The sequence below is a fragment of the Rhineura floridana genome, chromosome 5, assembly GCF_030035675.1.
Source record: "Rhineura floridana isolate rRhiFlo1 chromosome 5, rRhiFlo1.hap2, whole genome shotgun sequence".
Classification (NCBI taxonomy): Eukaryota; Metazoa; Chordata; class Lepidosauria; order Squamata; family Rhineuridae; genus Rhineura; species Rhineura floridana.
In genome coordinates, this window is record NC_084484.1 from 169,594,411 (window position 1) to 169,613,776 (window position 19,366).

Genomic DNA, 19,366 nt, shown 5'->3' on the forward strand with positions numbered 1-19,366 from the left:
AAGAGGAAAATAAAATTTTCTAGTTTAGATTCTCTGTAGAAACATTAGTGACACAGGAAAGAAGCAAAGTAAGAAGAACACCAACAAACATACAAAAATATAACTCTCCATCTTTGGAGATGGCAGGTGTTGCCACCACTCACCATATGCTCACAGGCACGTTACCAAATTCTTCCAAGCTACACAGCAAGTGGATTGGACTGTGAAAGACCAACCCAAATTGTGTTTGCATTTTGACAACTTTGTAGGGCAGTATAATATCTCAGAGAGGAGTTCAGGTCTCCTGCTCCCCTGGTGCATGCATTCACTATAGCTGCCCAATTTCCCTGCTTTTTAAAGTTTGGTGGAAATATCTGTGGGCTATAGGTACATTCTTAAAACGCAAGGTTTTTTGCCTATTAGTGAATACTATCTTAAAAGAGCCTTGGTCTTTACTGTTGCTGTATTGGAACATCCCTATATTGTTACCGTTCTGGAACAGGTAAGGAAGCCTGTAATAAGTCTGTATCTCCCCTCTCCACATCTAGTCCTAAGATTTGGTGTGACTAGAATGTCAGATTTTTATAGTTATGTTATTTTTATGAGATATTCATGGGGTTTTTGTTGTTTATATGTAATGTAATGTGTGTGTATATTTATTTATTATTTGATTTATATCCCGTCCTTCCTCCCAGCAGGAGCCCAGGGCGGCAAATATATACACATACATTAATTCATTGCAGGTGTTGTATGAAAATTTTAATATTTATATGGCTCTCCAACACCACAGGTATTCAAGAGGCAGCTGAACAAGTATGGTTTAATTTGGATCCCTGCATTGAGCAGGGGGTTGGACTTGATGGCTTTATAGGCCCCTTCCAACTGTACTCTTCTATGATTCTAAATTCCCTCCATGGTATAATATATCAATGTTTTTAAATGCAAGTCGCTTGGAGACCTTTCAGGTAACAAGCTAATAATAAGCATAGTTGGTATGAAGTAGGATCCCAAACACTGAGCACTTGAGAACCAAATTCTGTAGTGGGAGAGTAAGATATGAAGGCGAAACAAAACACAAAATTGCTTTCGCACTGAGCTAGTCTTTCCCCAAAGAGGGACGAGACAAATGTTTAAAAACTGTCTCTCCTCTTCCCACCCCCTATTTGTTTTTTTGGGGGGGATGCTGTGATTATTTCATCGTGGGTAACAAATGTTGGGTTTGGGAAAAGGAAGGATATTTTAGTTTGTACAGTATATGCTTTGTATCCATCCAGTTACATTTTGGTTCTTTGTGTATTCTTAAACTAGGACTCTCAAATATTATAGACCCCAGGTTTTCTTGATGGTCAGCAGTAGTGTATCCAGGGTGGTCATGTGTCCTCTGAATGGCTGTCCATTCCAAGACTTCTTTAAAGATAAAGGGCCCTAAGAAGGGAGAAGCGGGGCCTTGAAGTGTCTTATCAACACCTCCATAGCAGACTGAGCAGACTAGGGATGGAAAGATCTGTTTGTTGCAGTTTTCTCAGTTTCTCATTTTACTAATGTTAAATTCAATTCTCTACATTTCTACAGTCATCTGTGATTTTTTTAAAAAAAATCTCATGAAAATTCTCCACCATTTTAATGCAAATTTCTCCAAATAAACACATTGTTGTAGGTAGTTTTGACAAAGGTGCACATTTTTGCAAGCCCATTTCTCATCATTTCATGCCTTTTTGCATGTTATTTTCACTCATGTATTCATTTTTATGCATACTTTCCCCTAATATATGCATTTTTGTAAATGTTGTTTAGTTGGTGAACTGCATCCCAAAATTTTAATAAATGCGAATTTCAAAGGATGGCAGTGTTTCAGTTCTCATATTGTTTTGGAAAGTGCAAATTTAATAAATTCTACTTGAAATGCAAACTGAATTGAAAATTTCACCCATCCTTAGAGCAAACACACACATCAGCTGGTGAAAAGGCTTCCTCTATGTTGAGAGATGTATTGTATTTCTGTTTAAATTACAGTAATTTTTTCTAAATCTGAATTTACATATAAATTAGCATGCACATAATTTTTGTAGATCTGTGTCCTCTTTTGGGCTGTCTCTTTTGGGGATGCATTTCTTTCTTTCTTTTGCATTACTTAAGTGGTTGCCCTAGTATTGAGGAATATGGCGAGAATGGAGTTTCCAAAAATTGCTGCTGTTTGCAGTTAAGGGGGAAAGGTGTGGAATGGATGGCAGTAGCTTTCAGCTGTTAAAAAAAGGTGATGAATTGATTTTTCAGTAGTGGCTCTGCCTCCTATTTTGGAATCTAGGAAGCTGCCTTATACAAAGTTGGATTGTTTCTAGCCCAGTATTAACTGCACTGACTAGCAGCAGTTCTCTAGAATATCAGGCAGGGGGCACTCCCAGCTCCACCTGGAGATGCCAGAGATAGAACGAGCAGATGCTCTACCAGTGAACTATGGCCCTTTCTATACCAAATCACACTTGAGCTGGCTGTCACTCCCGCTCCTAGGTCTTTTTTTTGGTGCGCTGGAATCTTGAAGGCCATTGTGCAGGTTTTTAGTTTCACTGATATTTATAACATGGCTGAACTGCTTGCTAAATATTACTTACAAATATGGCTTTAAGGAATGTATAAATCTAACTGTATGACTGCAAGCCTGAAAACACTTTCCAAGGAGTAAGCACCATCAAGCTCAATGGGGCTGACATTGCCTATATACATGATTGCGTTGACGATGCTGAAGTTGGTTCCTAGTTCCCAGTTCCTTATTTGTGTGAAATTTCAGTCACTAACAAAGAAGAAAAGTTGACAGCTACAGCAACGTCAAGCCAAATTTAAAATGCCCCTGAACCCCAAAATAAATAATGGGGTACCCTGTATGATATATCGCTGTAATCAGGAGACTCTCCCCGTCAAGAATGACAATAAATTTATACAATCAAAATCATCAGGATTCCGATATTATCATAAATACATAATGATGTCATAAAATCATAAAAAATAAGTAACTGGGGGTACACACCCCAAAATCTGCTCTAGGCCAGGACAAATCATACACCCCAGGAAAGGGGAGGGTGTCTCCTACGAGATGCCACTGTGTCCCATCCGGTCCAGAGCTTCTGCTGGGCACCAGGCACTCACGAAGGCATCTATGCAAAATCAAACTGGACAAAAACACGCAGAAAAAAATAAGTAACTGGGGGTACACGCCCCAAAATCTGCTCTAGGCCAGGACAAATCATATACTCCAGGAAAGGGGAGGATGTCCCCTATGGGATGCCACTGCATCCCGCCTGGCCCAGACCTTCTGCTGGGCGCAGCACGCATGGCAGGGCATCTGTCCAAAACCAAAGCAGACAAAAACATGCAGGAAAAAATAAGTAACTGGGGGTACCCACCCCAAAATCTGCTCTGGGCCAGGACAAATCATATACCCCAGGAAAGGGGAGGGTGTCCCCTACCAGATGCCACTGCGCCCTGCCTGGCCCAGAGCGTCTGCTGGGCGCAGTGCACATAGCAGGGCATCTATCCAAAACCAAAGCAGAAAAAAACATACAGGAAAAAATAAGTAACTGGGGGTACTCGCCCCAAAATCTGCTCTGGGCCAGGACAAATCATATACCCCAGGAAATAGGAGGGTGTCTCCTATGAGATGACACTGTGTCCCGCCCGGCCCAGAGCTTCTGCTGGGCGCAGCACGCATGGCAGGGCATCTATCCAAAACCAAAGCAGACAAAAACATGCAGGAAAAAATAAGTAAGTGGGGGTACACGCCCCAAAATCTACTCTGGGCCAGGACAAATCATATACCCCAGGAAAGGGGACGGTGTCCCATACGAGATACCACTACGTCCCGCTTGGCCCAGAGCTTCTGCTGCACGCAGGGCACATGGGAGGCCATCTATCGAAAACCAAAGCAGAAAAAAATACAGGAAAAAATAAGTAACTGGGGGTACCCACCCCAAAAATTGCTCTGGGCCAGGACAAATCATATACCCCAGGAAAGGGGAGGGTGTCCCCTACCAGATGCCACTGCATCCCATCCGGCCCAGAGCTTCTGCTGGGCACCAGGCACTCATGATGAGTTTCAGTTGGTACAGCTTGAGGACGTTGACAAGGTGCTTGGACTGGTGCGTGCAACCACTTCTAGGTTAGATCCTTGCCCCTCGTGGCTAATAACAGCTAGTAGGATTGGAACAGCCGGCTGGGCCAGGGAAGTGATTAATGCCTCATTGCGAGAGGGAGTGGTCCCTGGCTGCCTGAAGGAGGCGGTAGTAAGACCACTTCTGAAGAAACCGTCCCTGGACCCAGAAAATCTTGATAATTACAGGCCGGTAGCAAATGTCCCATTCCTGGGCAAGGTCCTGGAACGAGTGGTCGCTGGCCAGCTCCAGACACTCTTGGATGAAACCGATTATCTGGATCCATTTCAGTCGGGTTTCAGGCCTGGTTTTGGCACGGAAACAGTCTTGGTCGCCCTGTATGATGACCTTTGTCGGGAGAGAGACAGGGGGAGTGTGACTCTGTTGATTCTCCTTGATCTCTCAGCGGCCATGGTATCCTTTTGGGGAGACTTGCTGATTTAGGAGTTGGCGGTACTGCTTGGCAGTGGTTCCGCTCCTACTTGGCGGGCCGTCTCCAGAAGGTAGTCCTTGGGGAACATTGCTCGGCACCCTGGGCTCTCCAGTATGGGGTTCCGCAGGGGTCAGTTCTGTTCCCCATGCTTTTTAATATCTATATGAAGCCGCTGGGTGCAATCATCAGGAGTTTTGGGGTGCGTTGCCATCAATATGCTGATGACACGCAACTCTACTTCTCCTTTTCATCTTTCTCAGGTGAGGCTGTCAATGTGCTGAACCGATGCCTGACTGCGACAATGGACTGGATGAGAGCTAATAAACTGAGGCTCAATCCAGACAAGACTGAGGTGTTGTTAGTGGGTGCTTCTCCTGACCGGATGGTGGATGTTCGACCTGTTCTAGATGGGGTTGCACTCCCCCTGAAGGAGCAGGTTCGTAGCTTGCGAGTTCTTTTAGAACCATCCCTGTCACTTGAGGCTCAGGTAGCCTCGGTGGCACGGAATGCTTTTTACCAACTTCGGTTGGTGGCCCAGCTACGCCCTTATCTGGATAGAGAGAACCTTGCTTCGGTTGTCCATGCTCTGGTAACCTCGAAGTTAGATTACTGCAATGCACTCTACGTGGGGCTGCCTTTGAAGACGGTCCGGAAACTGCAGCTTGTACAAAATGCACTGGCCAGATTGATAATGGGGACTAGGCGCTCCGATCATATAATACTGATCCTGGCTCGCTTGCACTGGCTGCCTATATGTTTCCGGGCCCGGTTCAAAGTGCTGGTTTTGACCTATAAAGCCTTATACGGTGTGGGACCACAATACCTGATGGAACGCCTCCCCCGATATGAACCTTCCCTTACACTATGCTCTACATCGAAGACCCTCCTCCGGGTACCTACCCATAGGGAAGCTCGGAGGATGGTAACAAGAAAAAGGGCCTTCTCAGTGGTGGCCCCCAAATTATGGAACAATCTCCCGGATGAGGTACGCCTGGCGCCAACATTACTATTTTTTCGGCTCCAGGTTAAAACTTTCCTCTTTTCCCAGGCATTTTAGCATTTTAGTATGTGTTGAAACCTGTCTTGATTCTTCTGGGAATTTTTATATTTTTAAAGTTTTAAAAAGTTTTAAATCTGTTTATATGTGACCTATTGTATTTTGATGTTGACTGTTGTGCACCGCCCAGAGAGCTTCGGCTATGGGGCGGTATAGAAATTTAATAAATAAATAAATAAATAAATCTATACAAAATCAAACTGGACAAAAACACGCAGAAAAAAATAAGTAACTGGGGGTACACCCCCCCAAATCTGCTCTAGGCCAGGACAAATCATATACTCCAGGAAAGGGGAAGGTGTCCCCTATGAGATCCCACTGTGTCCCACCTGGCCCAGAGCTTCTGCTGGGCGCAGGGCACATGGGAGGGCATCTATCCAAAACCAAAGCAGACAAAAACATACAGGAAAAAATAACTAACTGGGGGTACACGCCCCAAAATCTGCTCTGGGCCAGGACAAATCATATACCCCAGGAAAAAAGATGGTGTACTCTATGAGATGCATGTCTTTCCCAGCTAAAATAATGAAGAGTAAATATGGCAAAACTAGTACAGAACGCGGCGGCGCGCCTGATTAAAGGCAGCTGCTGGCGAGATCATATCACTTCAGTGCTAAAAGAGCTGCAGTGGTTACCAGTTGCTTACCAGGCCCAATTCAAGGTGTTAGTTTTGACCTTTAAAACCGTATACGGTTTCGGTCCCGTCTATCTAAAGGAGTGCCTCCAGCATCATCAGCTATGCCGCCCAACAAGATCAGCCTCAAAAGACCTTCTCTCCATCCCATCAGTCAAAACAGCCAAACTGGTGAGAAGGAGAGAGAGGGCTTTTTCAATTGTGGCCCCCACCCTGTGGAACTCCCTCCCAAATGATCTCCGCCATGTCCCTTCTATGATGAGCTTTTGCTGGGCCTTGAAGACCGGGCTCTTCAGGCAGGCTTTTGGGGTGGGCTAGATTTTATCTTCATTGTTTTTAGATTTTCAATGTCTAGGTATTATATGCCTATGTTGTATGTCGCCCAGAGTGGCTGGACAGCCAGCCATATGGGCAACTAATAAATTCTATAAATAAATAAATAAATAAATAAATAAATAAATAATTTGTGGTGACCACTACAAAATCTTCTGTGGGCTATGAAAAATCATTCACTTGAGCAAAGTGAATAGTGTCCTCCGCGAGATGCCACTGCATCCTGCCTGGCATGGTTTGTGGTCATACGGAACAGGTATCGACATCTATGCACAACAACAATAATCAAGCTATGTAGAAAATACATAAGCAACTGTGGGATTCCACCATCAAACATGCTTTGGGCACTGCAGGTCATACACCCATGCATTCTGGAGAGGGTTCCCACCCAATTCAGAATTTCTTGTATCTGTATGGCACAGACAAGGGCATATATGTATTAGAAAATTTAGCAAATATGTACAGGAAAAGAATAAGGAAATGAGGTGCCCATCACAAAAGATGGTTTGGGGTACCATAAAACATACTACATTGCACCTGGAAGAGTGTCTTCTCTGAGATGCCATCCATGAATGCTTTTGAGTGTCAATTATGAAATTACATCTTCAAGAAATCATTGTTGTTTAACCTGCCACGTTTCCTTCTGTCGCCAATACCAATGGCTTTTTAAAATAATAATATTTGAGCTGTAACAAGGTGAGTAAGAGGGTAGACCGATACAAAAATTAAACATAAGAAAATCCCATCTTTCAACAACCCTTTTAAGGAGAGACCTTGTCCCAGTGTGCATCTGTATTGGAATTATATTCAAGATGTTTTCAACAATGTTTTGTAATTTTCAAAAGGTGTTTTTCAATGTTTTGTATTTGATTTTGTAAAGATCTTTTGTTTTTAATATGTTTTTAAAAGACTTGGGAGGGGTATCACTTTTTTGCCACCCTGGGCAAATGTGGTGATGTTTGTGCAACAAATGAGTTGTTCCAAGACTTCACAAAGAAAAATAGTACTCCAAGTCATATTGTAGCAATGAGGCTATAAAGGACCAAACAATAATGATGATGTGCAATGTGCAGTTTAGAAGGTCCCCTTCTAAATCTACTACTATTTCAGAGATGTTTGAAAACCAGGAGATAATTTCGGATGGGTAAAATTGTTTAATTCCAGCCCATGTGAAATGGTGTTGATTTTGTAAACTGGAAAAATGTTCTAATATATTTCTAAGCAAAATGTTTTTTACTGTTTTACCAGTTCTGATAAATGTGACTTCCTTATTTGTTTTTTAAATTAAGTCTGCACTTGTTTATATGTTCATTTGTATACTTGGTTCTTACCTGTTGGAGAAATATAATATATATGTGTAGTAATTTATTTAGAGATATAATAAATCAAATGCACAACAATTCTTCTCACAGTATGACTCTATGTTATCTGGTGCCATGGCAGATGGAAACTTGGCCGGATCACCAGACAATGATTCACTCAAGAAGCATAAAGATGTAATTTCATAGATGAGACTCTAAACTATGCATGGATGGCATCTAATAGAAGACTGTGCTGCTAAGAAAAAAATCTATGCTAGTGCAAAGGCTGAGGTCCAAAGAAGAACTAGAGAAGAACGCCCAATGGATAAAGAAAGCTCAAGAAATCCAACATTTTGCAGATGCTCATGATGCATGGGGCTTTTTTAATGCCACAAAGGCCATCTACGGACCAACAAATTATGGTACAAATCCCTTACGTTCAATAGATGGTACCAAACTTCTAAAGGACAAAGAGTCTATTGCACTGCATTGGAAAGAGCATTACCACGATCTCCTTAATTGTAACTCTATTGTGGCTGATGAGGTCTTTTCGCAAATCCCGCAACAACAAATTAGAGATGAGCTTGCAGTATCCCCTAATTTGGATGAAGTCAGTAAAGCCATTAATCAAATGAAGAATAACAAAGCTAGTGGACCTGATGGGATTCCTGCTGAAGTCTTTAAAGAAGGTGGGCCTGAACTTACACAACAACTTAATAAGCTCATCGAAAAAATCTGGATGAGGGAGGAGATCCCGGCAGACTTTAGGGATGCCATAATTATCACTCTTTTCAAGAAGGGTGATAGAACAGATTGTGGGAACTACCGAGGTATCTCTCTTCTTGCTACCGCAGGTAAAATCCTTGCAAGGATCCTTGCAAATTGCTTCCTACATATTTCAGAAGACATTCTCCCTGAATCCCAAAATGGTTTCCGCCCTTCCAGGCGGACAGTGGACATGATCTTCACTGCACGACAGCTTCAAGAAAAAAGCAGGGAGCAAAACCGACCTCTGTATATGGCATTTATTGATCTGACTAAGGCCTTTGATACTGTAAATCGAACTGCCCTCTGGACCATCCTTCTGAAAATTGGATGCCCTGATAAATTTGTGAATGTTTTGCGACTCCTCCATGACGACACGAGGGCAACAATTTTGGATAACAGTGGCTCTCAAAGTGATCCATTCAAAGTGGGATCAGGCGTCAAACAGGGATGTGTCATTGCTCGGACCTTATTTGCTATTTTTATCGCCATGATTCTACACCTTGTTGAGGGGAAACTTCCCACTGTCGTGGAAATCACATATCGAACAGATGGAAAGCCTTTTAATCTCAGTAGGCTGAAAGCAAAAAGTAAGGTAATTACAACCTCTGTCATAGAACTTCAATATGCCGATGATAATGTAGTCTCCACACATTCAGAGGAAGATCTTCAAACTATCCTAAATGTCTTTGCAGAAGCATATGAAAAGCTTGGCCTCTCGCTTAACATCAAAAAAACCAAAGTGCTTCATCAGCAAGTGCGAACCAATTCCTCTGTAGCACCGTCAATCCAGCTTAATGGTGCAACGCTGGAGAATGTCGATCAATTTTCTTATCTTGGCAGCCATCTCTCTGTAAAAGCTGAAATCGATGCTGAAATTCAGCATCGTCTGAGCTCTGCAAGTGCCGCATTCTCCCGAATGAAACATAGAGTGTATGAGGATCGGGATATTCGCAGGGAGACCAAAATGCTTATTTACAAAGCCATTGTACTACTGACCTTACTGTATGCCTGTGAAACATGGACCATCTATAAACGCCACTCCCAACTTCTTGAAAGATTCCACCAACGCTGCCTCCGGAAAATTCTGCAGATTACTTGGGAAGATAGGCGGACTAATGTTAGCGTATTGGAAGAAGCAAAGACCACCAGTGTTGAAGCAATGATCCTCCAACCCCAACTTCGCTGGACCGGTCATGTGGTTTGAATGCCTGATCACTGTCTTCCAAAGCAGGCACTTTGCTCCCAACTTAAGGATGGAAAAAGGAATATCAGTGGACAGCAAAAGAGGTTTAAAGATGTTATCAAAGCTAATCTTAAAAGATGTAACATGCATTAAGAACTGGGAAGCCTTGGCCCATGAACGTCCCAAATGGAGGTCGGCCATTATCAAAGGTGCTATGGACTTTGAAGAAGCACGAGTAGAGGGCGAAAGGGACAAGCGAGCTAAGCGGAAGGCACGTCAAGCAAATCCTCATCGTGACCATCTTTCATCTGGAAAACTATGTCCTCACTGTGGGAGGCTGTGTGGATCCAGAATTGGCCTCTACAGTCACTTACGGACCCACCACTAAAGACCTTACAATCTTACTCGGCCATGAGTGATCGCCAATGAATGAATGAAATGAATGAATGATATATAATACTTCAAATAAAGTTTTGGGGTGGGCACCTCCAGATCCTTTTTTCCCCTACCTAATTTAAACATTTGGATGTGTATAGTTGCTCAGATCCATTCCTTCTGCACACAAGAAATTCTGGGCAAGTCAGGAAGCCATGGATTCTCGTAGAGAATGTTTTTGTCCATTTTAGTTGTGAGTACATGCCATCATACGCGCCCTGCGGCCTCCACAACCTCTGGGCTAAGCAGGACGCACTGGAATGTTATAGAGGACACCCTCCCCTTTCCTGGGGTGTATGATTTCTCCTGGCCCAGAGCAGATTTTGGGGTGGGTACCCCCAGTTACTTATTTTTTCCTGCATGTTTTTGTCTGCTTTGGTTTTGGATAGATGCCCTCTCACGTGCCCTGCGCCCAGCAGAAGCTCTGGGCCAGGCGGGACGCAGTGGCATCTGGTAGGGGATACCCTCCCCTTTCCTGGGGTATAAGATTTGTCCTGGCCCAGAGCAGAGTTTGGGGCATGTACCCCCAGTTACTTATTTTTTCCTGTATGTTTTTGTCTGCTTCGGTTTTGCATAGATGCACTCTCACATGCCTGGTGCCCAGCAGAAGCTCTAGGCCGGACGGGACGCAGTGGCATCTCATAGGGGACACCCTCCCCTTTCCTGGGGTGTATGATTTGTCCCGGCCCAGAGGAGATTTTGGGGCGTGTACCCCCAGTTACTTATTTTTTCCTGCATGTTTTTCTCTGCTTTGTTTTTGGATAGATGCCCTCCCACGTGCCCTGCGCCCAGCAGAAGCTCTGGGCCAGGCGGGACGCAGTGGCATCTCATAGGGGACACCCTCCCCTTTCCTGGGGTATATGATTTGTCCTGGCCCAGAGCAGATTTTGGGGCGTGTACCCCCAGTTACTTATTTTTTCCTGTATGTTTTTGTCTGCTTTGGTTTTGGATAGATGCCCTCCCACGTGCCCTGCGCCCAGCAGAAGCTCTGGGCCAGGCGGGACGCAGTGGCATCTGGTAGGGGACACCCTCCCCTTTCCTGGGGCATGTGATTTGTCCTGGCCCAGAGCAGATTTGGGGGCGTGTACCCCCAGTTACTTATTTTTTTCTGTGTGTTTTTGTCCAGTTTGATTTTGCATAGATGCCCTCGTGAGTGCCTGGTGCCCAGCAGAAGCTCTGGGCCGGACGGGACACAGTGGCATCTCATAGGGGACACCCTCCCCTTTCCTGGGGTATATGAATTGTCCTGGTCCAGAGCAGATTTTGGGGCGTGTACCCCCAGTTACTTATTTTTTCCTGTATGTTTTTGTCTGCTTTGGTTTTGGATAGATGCCCTCCCACGTGCCCTGCACCCAGCAGGCGGGACGCAGTGGCATCTCGTAGGGGACACCCTCCCCTTTCCTGGGGCATATGATTTGTCCTGGCCCAGAGCAGATTTTGGGGTGTGTACCCCCAGTTACTTATGATTTATGATTTTATGACATCATTATGTATTTGATAATATCAGAATCCTGATGATTTTGATTGTATAAGTTTATTGTCAGTCTTGACGGGGAGAGTCTCCTGATTACAGCGATATATCATACAGGGTACCCCATTGTTTATTTTGGGGTTCAGGGGCATTTTAAATTTGGCTTGACGTTGCTGTAGCTGTCAACTTTTCTTCTTTGTTAGTGACTGAAATTTCACACAAATAAGGAACTGGGAACTAGGAACCAACTTCAGCGTCGTATTGCGTTGTAAGCTGTCCTGAGATACGTTGGCTTAAGAATGGTCAACAAACATTAAACTGTCTCTTTAATATTGTTTGGCTGCTAAGTTTCCTTACAAGCACCGAGGGCGGCGTTGATAGAGAATGTGTCAGAATAATGTTTATGTGCTTATAAAAATGTAAATTGGCTAGGAGACACTAGGGATGAAATCCTTGCGGTTCCCGACACGCTCCTGAAGATCGAAACCGTTTCATATGAAAGAGAAATGGCCGTCTTGCGTAACAACAAGAACAAAACCCGATTCATGCCTTTAAGGTTTACTTCCAAAACGCTCACTATGGAATGTTCCCCTCCACCACCACATAACAGAGAAGTTCACCCCCACAGAGGAATGGCTGCCTACAGCGTCCTGTCTAGCACCCAGTGGCTTGTCTATGGTCGCCACGGCCCCGAGCACAATGAGAAACGCGCAGCTGAACACGCACGCGCAGTTATTCCTTGTGGTGCTCGGGCTCCACATTGGCGGAAGCTGGTGAGGAGGAAACCATAGACAGACATAGAGAGATGGAGACGGCGGCGAGAGAAGAGCTAGGTACCTTTATCTGAAAAAGGATGTAGCGGGGTGGGATGGCTTGAATTGACGTGGGCTGAAAACGGGAGAAATAACTCTGATCGGTAATGGGATAATACGGACAGGAGGGGGCATTGGGAGTCTTTTCCCTCCCCCCTTTCTGTCTCTTCCCCCCCCGCGGGTCATGGTTTGTCCCGTTGAATTTACCATATCCAAGGAGTCGGAGAGACCATCCTCCGGGGGGGGGGGAGTGAGAGAGGCTGATTTGAATTGAGCCCCGTGCCTATTTGAATTGAGCTGGTAGAACTTGCTGCATCTTGCATCTCCGCAGCAGCCTTAGGACGATCGGGACAGGAGACTCACTTCGAGTTAGAAAAGCTCTGCCTCTGCTTAAGGCTGGAAGTTACTGCCAAGTGTGTAAAAGAATCGCTTGCGTATGTGATTCCACTCAGAATGCATGCAGAATTCCGAACGCTCTAATAACTGTGTGGCTGAGTTTTTCATGTGAGTGGCGTAAGATTTACACCCCTCCCCCGATAAATAGTACACTGAGTGGGCTGGGAGATGGTCCAAGTGGTGTCTCTTTAAATCAGGATATTTAGTAATCCAGTGGTTGGATGGATTTCATACCAAGTAGTGCAGGTGTGGTGACTTGAGCGGGGAACGGATAATTTCTTTGAATCGGCAAGGGTTAGGCTAGATGACCTTTTGAAGTACCTGCCAACTCTGTGATTCCGTGGGTTATAAACTCTCAGAATCACTTTAAATCAGTGAAAAGATGAGTGTTGGTGGATTTTGCCATGTGTGAGTGTGTTCATGTGAGCAGTCACTGTACTGGTGCTACCCCCCCCCCCATTCCACATGGGGTGACTTCACCATCTGAGTGATTTGCCTTAATCAACCCAAGTTTCTCTGAAAGTATCTGACTTTCCAATGGGTTAAGGGGTGTGTGTGTATGTGGACCCCATGACTGCTGAGCATGCTTAATGTGGAAATTAAAGTCCATGAGGTTTACTTGGTTAGTAATAAATATATGTAGCACTGATGCAATTCAGGCCATTCGTCCTTGGGCCTGACCATTAAGTATTGCACAAGAAGGAGTTGGGTAGTGGAAATCTACCCTTGACTGATGATGGCTACAAAGAAGGAAGCTGCACTGAGCTGCACTGAGCCACACAGGCAGCTGAGACAATAAAATTTAATTTGAAATATAAGCCCAGCTGACCTTGATTTCCTAACATGCAGTCTTATCCCTTGCATGTTTTACTTGAAATTCCATCTGAGCTGAATAGGAACTTACTTCCAACTATGGGCAGATAGGATTGCAACCTTAATTTAAGATATTTGCATCCTGCCTTTCCACCTTGATATTGTGAACCATTTCACAGATCTTAATAAAAATAACAGTAATTAACCATCTAAAAATGCACAACACACTTAAGAGCAAACACTATTGGAAGTAGTAAAATACGATATATTATGATATTGCTCAGATAATCTCTGTGAAGGGCAGGCTCTTACTGGGAAAGCAGTCCTTCAGGTAGACTGCTTCCAGACCATAGGTTCACTTGCTATTTCAAGTAGCCATATTCTTTCTTTAGCTGACATTACTGACTTACTGTGACAACCTGCCGTATCTTTATGCCATTGTGCTTATTGCCCTTCCCGCCTAATGATGTAAGACTACAACTCCCACCATTCCTGACTGTTGGTCATGCTGGTGAGGGCTGATGGGAGTTAGATTCCAACATCTGGAGTTCCACAGTTTCCCCCTCCCAGTCTTACATTTTAACCTGACTTGAATGCACAGGCAGAATGGTGGCAAGCACATATCATTGAAATATTGGCAGATATCTGGCAGCACTGTGGATTAAATATTGTGCTGCTTGGCATAACTGTTACTGATCACTCTCCAAAACTAAAACTTACTATATTATTTAATAGAACAATCACACATATTTGTATCTATTTCTACAACTGGTGTCTCTGGCTCTTGTTCATCCAGAAGTGTTTTCTGACTTCAGCATTTCGGAAAGTCTTCACATAGGTCACATGACTGAGTTTAGCTTAGAGCAGCCTTTTGGTCCCCAGATGCTGCTGGACTACAGTTCCCACAATTCCTGACCATTGTCCATGTTGGCTGGGGTTGATGGGAGTTCTAGTTCAACAACATCTGGGGACCCAAAGGTTGGGAAAGGCTGGCTTAGAGCCTTGTTCCCTTGCCTTTCTTAATATAATTTAATGTGGTTCTCATTTAATGTGACCTAGCACAATGGGGAGGAGAGCCTGGCTGGGAGTCAGAGTCTGAGTTCAAATCCCTGCTCGTGTCTCCTGGGTGGAAAGGGCCAGCTAAAGATCACCCTGCAGTGAGTGGCTCAGGGGTTATGTGCCCTGCCACCTGTGCAGCCATGGGCAAGCTGCATAGCCCCAAGGAGCCTAGTTGTCCCCCAGCTGGCAGTTGCAGACAAGGAAGGGGCTGGCTTGGGCTGCTGTGGCAAGCTGAGCAGGCCCTAGCCAGCTGGGGAGGACTAGCCTCAGAGGGAGGCAATGGTAAACCCCATCTGAATACCGCTACCATGAAATCTCTATTCATAGTGTCACCATAAATTGGGATCGACTTGAAGGCAGTCCAGTTTAGTTTCAACAACATTGATTGCTATGGCAATATTAGTTTTTCATTTCTGCACACTAATAAATGGGAATGAACTGCTATTTTTTCACAAAGATCCTCTCTCTCAGGCTTCTGATTAACCAAAATACTGTCATCTTCTTGAGATTACAGACTGGGAGACAAACGCTTGATTGTATATAGTTGATATATCAAAAGAAGCCTGCCTCAAATCATCCAATGGGTTGGGTTGTGGACAGATAGCAAGCAAGGCAAGCACTGTAGAGATGTAAAATTTCCAGAAATCTTGAAGCTATGGGAAAATACCGTTTTTTTCCATCTCCCTCCCCCACCCCCCAAAAAAAATCTTGGGGAAAATTGAAATACATGCCATACTTACAGTCTTATAAAACCTAAACTTATTCACTATTTCATAAATATAAAATTCATCCTCAATGAAGGATATGGGAAACCTATGGTCCTCCAGATTTTCTTGTCCAGCTTTAATGAGCCCCAGCCAGCATAGCCCATGGTCAAGGGTTGTGGGAGCTGTAGTCCAGCAATGTCTGAAGGGCCATGGATTCTCCATCTCTGATTTATAAGTAAGTTAGCATATAACATTTTTTAAGCTGGGCATATTTTTGAAATTTACAGAGCAATCCTATGCATGATTATTGAGAAGTAAGGCCCACTTTATTTAGTGGAGGTTATGGTTAAGGTGTTGGACTATGACATGGGAGACCAGGGTTTGAATCCCCACATAGCCATGAAGCTCACTGGGTGACCTTGGGCCAGTCACTGCTTCTCAGCTTCAGAGGAAGGCAATGGTAAGCCCCCTCTGAATACTGCTTACCATGAAAACTCTATTCATAGGGTCGCCATAAATTGGGATCGACTTGAAGGCAGTCCATTTCCATTTCATTCCCAGATAAGTACATGTAGAGTTCCAGTCTCAATGGTATAAATGCCTTAGTTTTGTATAGGGGTGGGGAACATTTTTGGCTCAGGGGGCCAGATCTCTCTCTCCTCCACCCACCATGGGCTAGCTTTGACAGGTGGGTGGGACCATCCACCAGTTAGTTATCTGATGTCATAATGATGCCAGCTGATTGACACATGTCAAAGTTCAAAGGGAGTCACTGTAAAGCAACCTCCTTTGAAGACAGGCGCCCCTTAACAGACAATCAGCCGGTAGTTGGTTAGAGGGAGCCCTTTGAAGTTTCTGCAGAGGAGAAAATGGTCGAGCTTTAGCTGGAGGGAGTGTGTTGTCTTTCCTCTCTTGTAAACTTTCAGTTGAGGCTACCATCCCACCCCATCTAGTCTTACAATGATGTTTGAGTCACTGTTTTGTTTTTCGCATTCTTTTCTTTTTGCTGCTTCTTAGAAAGACTGCGGTGACAATGTTGAGTAGACTTTACATATTTTGAAACTTATTTTGCTCTTCTGTAGATCTCTTCCAGAGTGTCCATCTTCGTGAAATAATTAAATGGCAGGTTTAGGCCGTGGGAAGTGCATACTGTTGCACTGATATGTGGGTCTAGGATGCACACCTTAATGTGGTGAGGGGGTTTGAAAGTGTTGAAGAAGCTAAGAGCAATGCCGTCAGGAGTCTAGATCAAGAGGCTAGACTCCTAGTAGTCAACTTGGAGGCACATAACAACAACAAACAATCTAATAAGATGTCACAGGTTGCTTTTGTATTACTTGTGTTGTCAGTTGGCAAAGCTTATATTTTACCATTACTAATCTTTTCTAGGACTTTCCATATTTTATTACTGATATGCTTGGCATGATGTCTACTCTTACCTGTTTGAGTGCTTTGTAGAACACTGGCTGAGGTGTTATCATGAAGTTTATGATTCTGTCCGCTGAACATTTGTGTGCCCATCTGTAATTACTGGAAGTGCTTGCCTGATATTATTTTTCTTGCGCAGATAGCTTTACATGTTTGTATTCAGACTCTAGAAGAGGTTTCCTCAACTAATATTTGCTGGGAAAATTATATGATTGTTTTCATAGTTTAAATAAGTGGTTGAAACCAGTAGTTTAAATCAGCTGGGTAGGGTCCTAATTTGCCCCGTGAGACTGTTCTCTACAAACGATGCTCACCTCTCCCACACTTGTCATCAGCTGATTGGTACTTATAGCAAGTCCTGCTGAGATTGGTTGCACTATGGAGTTCTTGATAAGGAATGCAACTGATCCCTGTCCTAAGTGGGCTTGCTGTAAGTGTCAGTCAGCTGATTATAAAATCCACAGGGAAATGCTATCTTTGCCCACATGGTTTGAAATCAAGGGAAGCAGGATTTCAGGTCAGCTAATGAGCTGATTTGAATTCCAGCTGGTTTGCAAAGGAAAATAACATTTTAAATATCTTTTTATAACTTAGCTGGCATATTATTGTTGTTATGTGCCTCCAAGTCGACTACGACTTATGGCGACCCTATGAATCAGTGACCTCCAAGAGCATCTGTCATGAACCACCCTGTTCAGATCTTGTAAGTTCAGGTCTGTGGCTTCCTTTATGGAATCAATCCATCTCTTGTTTGGCCTTCCTCTTTTTCTACTTCCTTCTGTTTTTCCCAGCATTATCATCTTTTCTAGTGAATCATGTCTTCTCATGATGTGTCCAAAGTATGATAATCTCAGTTTCATCATTTTAGCTTCTAGTGATAGTTCTGGTTTAATTTGTTCTAACACCCAATTATTTGTCTTTTTTGCAGTCCATGGTATCCGCAAAGCTCTTCTCCAACACCACATTTCAAATGAGTTGATTTTTCTCTTATCCGCTTTTTTCACTGTCCAACTTTCACATCCATACATAGAGATCGGAAATACCATGGTCTGAATGATCCTGACTTTAGTGTTCAGTGATACATCTTTGAATTTGAGGACCTTTTCTAGTTCTCTCACAGGTGCCCACCCCAGTCCTAGCCTTCTTCTGATTTCTTGATTATTGTCTCCGTTTTGGTTAATGATTGTGCCAAGGTATTGATAATCCTTGACAAGTTCAATGTCCTCATTGTCAACTGTAAAGTTGCATAAATCTTCTGCTGTCATTACTTTAGTCTTTTTGATGTTCAGCTGTAGTCCTGCTTTTGTGCTTTCCTCTTTAACTGTCATCAGCATTCGTTTCAGATCATTACTGGTTTCTGCTAAGAGGATGGTATCATCTGCATATCTTAAATTATTGGTATTTCTCCCTCCAATTTTCACACCTCCTTCATCTTGGTCCAGTCCTGCTTTCCGTATGATATGTTCTGTGTATAGATTAAATAAATAAGATGATAAAATACACCCCTGTATCACACCTTTCCGATGGGGAACCAATCGGTTTCTCCATATTCTGTCCTTACAGTAGCCTCTTGTGCTGTCGGGAGGATGAGCTGGGCTCCTGGGGGGTTGGAAGAAGATTCAGATGGCTGGCAGAGGAAGGAGGGAGGAACTCACCCTCTGTGGAGCGAAGCTGAAACAGAGGACATGCCAGAGATAGGGTCGCCTAGCAACGGGGAGCCTGAGAGCCTTGAAGTTTTAGAATCCCCCCCAGACATTCCCAGGCCCTCCCTTCTCCGCAGCTCAGAGCAAGAGGGAGGGCTGATCACAGCAGAAAGGCGGAGAGATGGTTTACCCTCAGCTTCTCCTTTATCACCCATAGTGGAATCGGACACTTCAGAAGAGGAGGAGGTGATGCCTCCCCCCTCACCACGCACATGCAGACGGTTGAAAAGACAGGAGAGAAGGGGGGGAAGGCGGGCAGTACCTGAGGGGGAGTTAAGGAGGAGCGAAAGGTTGCGTGCCCGTTTAGCCCCTTCTTAAAGAACAGGCGGGAAGCAGCCCCTTGCTCTGTCAACTTTCTCCCAATGTCGCAGGACCTGTATCCTTGTATTGCTTCATGAGAAAGCGCAGTCTTTGTTTGGACATTACCCTAATAAAACACGAATTAACTACAACCTCTGGTCTGCTTCCTGAGTCACATCCTGGGCCTGACATGTGCAGAGTATAGGTTGCACATCAGGACAATCAGATGCTGTGGCACCCCCATTTCTTTTAAAGCATTCCATAGTTTTTCATGATCTACACAGTCAAAGGCTTTGCTGTAATCTATAACGCACAGGGTGATTTTCTTCTGAAATTCTTTGGTCTGTTCCATTATCCAATGTATGCTTGTGATATGATCTCTGGTGCCTCTTCCCTTTCTAAATCCAGCTTG

General features: G+C 44.1%; 1 protein-coding gene across 1 annotated transcript in view; it reads left to right on the forward strand.

The window, feature by feature from the left end:
* Positions 1-12,442: 12,442 nt before the first annotated feature.
* Positions 12,443-19,366, forward strand: part of SLC36A4 (solute carrier family 36 member 4) — a 144,046-nt gene continuing 137,122 nt past the window's right edge. Inside the window, exon 1 of the mRNA XM_061628851.1 lies at positions 12,443-12,569. Coding sequence (XP_061484835.1) covers positions 12,542-12,569 — 28 coding nt within the window. The 5' untranslated portion in view covers positions 12,443-12,541. The remainder of the gene's footprint in view (positions 12,570-19,366) is intronic.